Genomic DNA, 8410 nt, shown 5'->3' on the forward strand with positions numbered 1-8410 from the left:
ACCACAGGAACCGAGCTCCGCTCACCGTGAGGTCCATCCCCAGTCCGTTACTGATTGTAGGGCCCAATTCTGAAGTCTGAGTGTAGGCGGTATCCATGGCAACCAATCAGCTCCAACCTGCTGTTATTATTCTAGGGCAGAATAAATGAGGGAATTAGGAAGATGCTATTTATTTACAGCTTCCACATACTTCTCTGTTCTCTCTGGTGATCCAGTCTGCTTATTGTTCAATCTGGAACAGCTTGAAAAGCTATTTGGACAGCTTGCAATATGGGCATTACACCATGGGCCTGTGATATAGAGTGTGACAAGGCCTAGTGTCCACAGTTGTGTGCTGATACATCATATACTGATTGATATGTTTTAGTCCTGTTGTCTGCATTTTGGCCCTTTATCAGGATAATTTCTAAATACATTGTCTGTACCTAACATAACATTTAGCTGCCCCAGGGCTGAACATCAGCCAAAAGCAGTGCTGTCATTAGATTTCAGGACGGGGGGGGTCGCAAAACCACAGATCACATCTTACACTGCTCCCAAGTGATGGAGTACATTCTGTATCAGATGTATCTCTGGGGCCTTTGCACTAAATAATTGTATACACTATTCTATGTAAGATAAATGAAGTTTGGTAATATTCATGACATTAGTTGACTAATAATAATGGCCAGATTAGAAGTGTAATGCAGTAGTCAGAAGTTTGCAATATTTATCATAGCTTACAAAGTACATGGGCTGGGAGTATGTAATGTATAGCACATTGTACACAGTGCATTTGTCTAAAGTGTGCAATCTACATCACAACTAAATTTTGTCATTAGTAAAGTCATTAGTCTTGACCAGTGTTTTTTAAACCTTTGAAATACATTTCTTCAGGGAACCTCCAATATAATTTCTATATCCCCAGCTCCCAGTATATTAGCATGTTGGTCAGTTGGAAGCATGCCTCTTACATTGCTGACCGGTGGGAAGAATGTTACTTGTACAGATAACCAAAAAGATCATTGGCGTCATTAAAACTGAGAGTCACAGACTGCTCAGTGCTCAAAGAACCCATAGCAACCTCTGGAGGAACTCTAGGGTTCCACTGAACTCTGGCTGAGAAACTCTGCTCTAGGATATGCACTGTGCATCGGATTGTATAGTGAAATGTACGGTCATCAAGTACCTCCTAACATTATTGGCCTCCATACATCTTTGGTGGGTAATGGGGAAGTGCACCTTAACATTAGTGGCCAGTATAGTACTCTTACATTGGTGGTAAGTGTAGTGGAGTTTCATCTTTTTGAAGACTTTGCTGCAACACAACTGTGATGACTTCAAAAATAAGTATTGATTTCAAAGATTTTATTACATGTTTTTCAATGCAACTTACTGTAAAACTTTAAACAAATACCGCAATTAGAATATAAAACAGTCAACTGTTAGCATTTGTTAACTGCAGACATTTTGGCGTTTGTGTGATACCTTTTATTATCCAACCTAAGGCTTATACTTAAAGCTAAAGTCCAGACACAACTGACTTTATTTTGTTCTAATCTAAGTACCTTCAAAACAAAGGTCCCTTCATACAGTGTGTCTTCTTTCTTCATTTGTACAGACAGAGTTAGCATAGAATGGCTGATGTGCAGTGTGCTGATGTGCAGGTCCCATCCGCATATCTCTCTCCTCTCTTGGGCTGTGTGTTTATGAGGAGATCACCTCTTATTTCCTGCTTTATGTTTTAATAAGGAAGTAAATAAAAAACTCCCCAATGGGACACACACAAGAAAAAACCTGACATAGGTCTTAAAAATCCCCTTCTCTACTAAGACATATAAGTTGGGCCTTTACATACACACATCCAATTTTTCTGCAGTTACCAACAAAAATGGCCATACAATAACCTGTTATTGCTATTTTATTCTATTAAGAAAAATGATCATCCAAACAAGATCAATAATCCCACTTTTAATAACTAAAAATATCCATTTTCTTCAGTGCTAGACAATCATATATAATAAAGAGCCAACAATGTGGACTGTGCACCACTATTGAATACACATTCACACATTGAGGGCACAACATTTGACATTGGCCAGTTTTAAGAACGGGCAAATGTCAGGGGCATTATATATAATTTCATCAAAATAATATTGTCCCCCCAATTCTTGCTACATGCCCAAAGAATTATTTGAAGACCCTGTAGACACGTCCAATGGGGTTTCTTGAAACTACAAGAAGCCAGGTTGTCTCTGACAAATGCTGACCTGACAGAAATATGTCCTTAAAAGCTTAACTAGGGTTTTCCGATGTTAAGATTCGGTCAGCAATGGAAAAATTCTTGCTATAGTTTTCTTTACAGAATAATTCCAACCAGCAGAAACAAAACAAAACTGTGTGCTGGTTTGAGTGGCACAGAAGCCAATTACCTGCTGTCTCTTTACTGCTTCTTGGGACACCAGAGCTTTTCACACTACAGCACTAAAAGGACTAGTCATGTTTGGGTTTTCAGTCTCCATTGTCCTCAATTTCTGCAAGTATCCACTGGAAGTTGCAGATAAAAAAATTGTTCTACCACTCACCCTCTTTATTGGAATGTATGGAAAAAAATGGGGACACAAGAGCAGCCAGTCCTGTTCATGCTAAAAGTGGAGGTAAAAAATCTATTGTGCTATGGTCCAGGACAGCACTGAAGATCTACTTTGGAAGAGGTTACAGCCATTCCCCCCACTAGTCACAATTAAAAAAATGTATACGTGGCACTGGGCTTTAAACTACAAGGGGGATTAAGTGTCATGCCAACCTTACACAGTGTTGGTCAAAGTATTGGAGTTTTCTTTAAAAAAAGTTTCTCATGGTTTGTATTTTATGGGCTTCAGAATCAGTAAAATGATGAATACTTTCATTAGTTTTTAAGTTGCTTTGATTTAGCACTTTGAATTATTTCTGGGTTGTCAGTAGTTTCTTTTGCTTCAATGTTGACTTGTATCAAGAACCTAAGATTCAAACAAATGTTTGTGTACAGCAGTCCTTATAATGAATGCAACGACAAACAATATCAACACTGAAATCCTCAGATTCAACCCATAAGTTGCTTTGAAATTTGCTAAAATCAAAAATTATTTTAGAGCATATCCAATGATGTGGGGTCGGACAGGGCTGTATTTAAAAGGCGCAATGACATGTCTAAGTTTTACATCAGAAAATTTTGTCTTTTCCAGATATTTCCATATTTCTCTTCTTAGCTGGCATCCATCTCCTATGTATTTCCATGTTGGATCCAAAATGGACTGAAAAAAATAGGTCCAAGAGGAAGGATCTGCCTTAACATGTTCAATGAAAAAATACGCTCCTCCCTGTAACAGAACATAGGAATAGTCAGAAATTATTAAGTCATAATTCTTCTTAGGAAAACAGCAGATAATGAACCTGGAGGTACAAGGCAGAATGTGAGGGGAGTTTACTATGAAGGTCGGCAAACGTAATTATATGAATAGTAACTTTGGTACGTAGTGGGTCATTGCTATATACACTATTGAGAAGTATACTTAATATTCAAGTACTAATGACTGTATAGCAAAACATAGCACACCAACACACCAGCTTTGTTACTTGACTGTAATACACACACAGATTGGCACAGTAAAAGCACACCCAATAATCAGTTCTTTGGATCAAAATTTACCAACAAGACCAATCGCTTTACAGCTGGTTGGAAGTAGATTTTATTTCCTCATCACTATCTCTTTCAAATGAAAAAAAGTACATTATTCTGTTGAACAGTAGATATTACATAAGTTTAAGAATAGCTAGGAAACAGTAGTTAGGGACATTGTGCTGCAAAGCAGTGATTAGTACAGGGAGCAATGACAAACCTGCTTGCTTAGCACAAAGGTTAAAGTGAATCTTGATTTAAAATGTAATGTCTCCATACGCTGTATGGGCCTCCTCTCACATTCACACTTCACAAAAGTGTAAATGTACCTGAAAAGAAAAATGTTAGGGTCCTATGGGAAGCCCATAAGACATATATTTGGGGTCAGTTTATAAAGCATGGGTCTGGGCAACACAAACTGGTAACATAAAAGAGACCCTGGAATTACTCACATGCATACATAATAACATTGGAGTGCTTAATTGGATCCACTTAGCCAGATTAAGTGCCAGTCTTTTTGCTAATAACAGAGATGGAGAAAGCATTTCACCTGGTAGATTGGAAGTTCATGGGTCTGACCATGTCACATGTAGGCCTGGGACAAAATATGCTGGCTTGGATTAGATCCATTTATTGCAAGCTTTTAGTCCCAATAAGAGTTAACACCTAGCTCTCAGAATCCTTCCCCATTTTCAGAGAACCGAACTGCCAGTACCAAAAACAAATTCTGAAATAATTGTTTTTTTGTTTTTAGTATTTATTGGAAACAATTCCATGAGTTTTTGGACTATAGACACTATAGATTTTTTTTCTGTTTTGCTGCTGTAATACTTAGAAATTAAAAAAAATATGATATGCTAAAAAAATGATGGCTGATACCCAACCTACAACTACCTGTGGCGTCTAGGTGAGGATAACATTCTGGAAAAACCGCTCAGTGATGCAAAAGTGTAAAAAAGCTTGAATCGAACTTTTTTCAAATACCTTTTTAGCATACTAACATTAAATGATTTGTAAAGAGTGAGGAGACCCAGGCAATTAAGTGGACCTTACATTTTGTTTTACTTTATTTGCTACACTCTTGTTCTTCTTTACTTGTATCACCAAATCACTCACAATACCTTTTCTACAGTCGTTTTCTGCATTATCAGCCACATTTTGATCTTTCGCCACCACTGATCCCCATGTAAGTTCTCACCCTGAGTTGTATGGCAATAAAGCTGTATGATACTGCAATGACGAGACTGGGTAGAGTGTCAGAATGGTATGACCGATCTAAATGTGGTCATCAACTCCAATGAGAACTTACACAGGACATCAGGAAAAGGACAAGGTAACAAAACAGGAGCACAATGGAAGACAGATGTCACTCTTAAATAGGAAGTGCTTAAACCAAGATTTTTATGGCATGAGGCACTATTGTATTGAAAGCATATACTGTACAGATACACAGATGCAAGCAATGTTGTGATGACAGGGCTTAACATAAAATGTTGTGCAAAGCATGTAGATTGCCACTGCTGACCTGATAATAAAAGTTAAATGTCTTTTAAGCGGATCCAAATTTATTGATCTTTGTGAGTGACATGTAAAAGTATCCAGTTTAGAAGTTCTGACTTTTCTGTGGTCAGAGTTTCAAAAAAATATTTCAATATATATTCACAGTTATTACGCAGCTGGCATTTCCAACCTTCCTAAGGAACATAATCTCCTCAATATAATCTATCTATAGTGGTTTACTGTGGTGCTGAACATGGACCTATAAATGTATATAGAAATAAAGATCTAGAAAAAAAATTTAGCACATCTGAAATACCGGGTATGTTCAAAATATTTACTGGATTTTCATGCAAAAACAACATTCCAGAGACATGGGATCCTTCTTTACCAAGGTGAGCATTTGTTCTTAGCCCCCCACATTCTCGAAATGTTGGTTTTGCATGGTAAGTGCTTTGAACAGGGATCTGCCATGTTGGCTTTCTTCCATAGTAAACAATACATAGTACCAATGCTGGGCAAGCATTTTAGTTAATCAAGGAAGGGTTAGGATTTTCTATAACGCTCACGTATAATTGTCATCTGCACCATCCTGTCATGGTTCTGCCACAGTAGTCAGGATGTCAAGAAGACCTTGTATGATATTGGCAATCGGGAAGTCAGCCTGGGACAGTTTGTTAACACTAAGCTTTAAGTTATAAAGAGTATAATTCTCCTAATGATTTCTCTTGTTTATCCAGCCACATCCACATTGTGATTTGTTACATGCCACAATTATAGCACCACATAGTTCTCTCCAGAAGGTTTTAGCCAGTTGCTCCGCCCAGTTACCGAGCCTTCCCCGCTCACCTCTCACCGGGATCTCAGTGAGGCTGCTCTGTGCTCAGCTCCAGAGCGGTGGGGACCAATCTTTTTGGTCCCGTGGGCCACTAAAAATACCGGCTCCTGAGTGCCCACGCACGGTGTCACTCATAGTGACGTCATGATGGCATAACCCTGCCCACTTCCCAATTGCAGATCTGAGCCTGCAATGGGAGAGTGTCCGGGTTGTGTCCAGGGACCCAGCGGGGTCCTTCTTCTGACACCTCTTGGGGGTGCACCGGCCAGAGCCGCGGACCACCAAAATTTGGCAACCGCTGATCCTGAGGATTGCTGCTGCTGTTGACAGGTGGGCAGGGAGCTCAGCACACAGCTCAGCCTTGATGGGAGTGGCACACAGGTAGCCCTGTACCCACATCCGATAGCACGAGCTGGGATTTCCATTAAAAAAAAAGGTGCTTTTAAAATGTATCCGCAACTCTGATGGAAATCACTGTATACAAACCTTCATATCTTGTAATGGTACACAGGGTTGTTCAGGGTACACAGACTCTCATTAGCCACTAGTAACTAAAAAAGCAGCCCCCTAGCTTTAAGGAATTTTAAGATATGGGGGTCACAAAACTAAAATCTTATGAAAATACAACATTGGGGTTGCTGTTTCAAAAGAAAGTGCACCTTGAAGTCCTAAATTGAAATGCAAATTAGGGACCCCTGTGGTCACTTATATAAGAAGGAACATTGGCAAAGGGCCCCTAAATGTATACCTACCTGTCACAAATCTATACCTGTCAAACTATGCTACCCTGTCTGCTTCTCTTCTTTGAACCCCAATTTCTCTAGAGTGGCAGAGTGTATAACACCAAAAGCAGTTACCAGTAGTACACCACATTGATCACAATGTTACACTACTTCAAGGCGTTACACTCTTAAAACTTAGAACACTAGGCAGTTGGATGAAAATACACAGCACTGGACAGTAAGGGCAAAATACAAAGATTGGAAAAATTGGACTTACTAATAGGCATTAGAATGTTGGAACAAAGTATAGAGGGTAGGTAGAACACTGACACAATAATAGGGGTACTGGATACCTCTGGCATAAAGTACTGGCAACACTAAATTTGCTGTGTCTGGACCCCCCCCCTTTTTGACCACCCGGCTACAGCTTTCCCTGCACCATATATTTGGCTATCAGACATCCGAAACACACTTACAGGTCTCAGCACCCGATGAACTTCAGCCAGGATCCCTTCAATATTTGGAACAGAGCAGAGGACCAGAGTGCAGATCACCACGTCCATGGATCCACTGGGTATCTGGGCCATGTTCTCTCCCGGGGCCTCCACAAAGGCCTCGAACTGAACATGCTCATTCTCCGCCAGGCTGGTGCTCAGAAACTTCTTGAAGTTAGGGTTAGGGTCTACACAGGTGACTTTACATCCTTCGGGATAGAATTGGAAGTTTGCTCCAGTGCCACAACCAAGCTCCAGCACTCTGAGTTCCCCAGAGGGGCCCTTGAAGTCATTCAGTTTGCTGAAGAGCTGCTTCTTATGCTCTCTCATGTATTTGTTATAGCTCTTAGTCACTCTCTGCAGCAAGTATGGCAGTCCTTTCTTGGCTATGGGATCCCACAGGCCCAGGAAAGCAAGGACATGAATGGGTAGTGCTACAAGAGCAACACATATCTGGAAGAATACAATGTGGACAGCCATTGTTAGTGTGTGCAGACTGTAATAGGCACAGCCTGTATATCAGTTATGCAGAGGGGGAGGGGTGTTTGTGCAGGGGGTGGGGCTGCTGTCATTGCTGCTGGGTGAGAGAGCAGGGGAGACATTGCTGATCATCACAGCTAAGCTGTAACACTGTAACCTTTATACAGGAGAAGGTGTGCTGTGTACACATCTACAATAATGTCATATGATAATGATATCTGCTTCATAAAAAGAAAAAAAAATAATTTTATCAGCAGCCTGCTATGTAGCTCGGAAGCTTTGGAAATGTTCATTAGCAGGCTGGCGGATTGTTTAGAGATCACAACTTCCTCTCCACATTCTGTGAAAGGAAAAACAATATTTATGTCCACAGAAATTTTTCCTGCATTGGACATGCATTTGGAACACACAACAGAAACAATCATATTTGCTTTTATTGAACTGTACATATGAAAGTTCACAAGCTGCATTTGATCTGCTGTAAATAGCACTCATTTCTTTGGATGCAGATTGTCTTATTAAGGTGCATTTACACAGCTAGGAAAGTTTGTCAAATGCAACCTTTTCAAATGCAGCTACATGTGTTTAAATTAAAATGCAGAATTGGACTAGGAAGTTCCTTGACGTTAACCTATAAACTTTTGGATGTTCTTGTTTCTTGGCTGTTTCTATTACCCTTTAATACATTTTGAGTCACTAATCACGGACATTAGTATGACTTCCCTGTCCTATGTCATGTCCT

General features: G+C 39.9%; 1 protein-coding gene across 1 annotated transcript; it reads right to left on the bottom strand.

The window, feature by feature from the left end:
• Nucleotides 1-1326: 1326 nt before the first annotated feature.
• On the bottom strand, nt 1327-7712 carry LOC140327457 (thiol S-methyltransferase TMT1A-like). The gene is made up of 2 exons (XM_072406845.1): nt 7171-7712; nt 1327-3338 (listed from the first exon to the last, which is right to left on the bottom strand). The coding sequence occupies exons 1-2, from the start codon at nt 7666-7668 to the stop codon at nt 3102-3104; spliced, it is 735 nt and encodes a 244-aa protein (XP_072262946.1). The 5' UTR covers nt 7669-7712; the 3' UTR covers nt 1327-3101.
• Nucleotides 7713-8410: the final 698 nt, after the last annotated feature.

Source organism: Pyxicephalus adspersus, chromosome 1 (assembly GCF_032062135.1).
Source record: "Pyxicephalus adspersus chromosome 1, UCB_Pads_2.0, whole genome shotgun sequence".
NCBI lineage: Eukaryota > Metazoa > Chordata > Amphibia > Anura > Pyxicephalidae > Pyxicephalus > Pyxicephalus adspersus.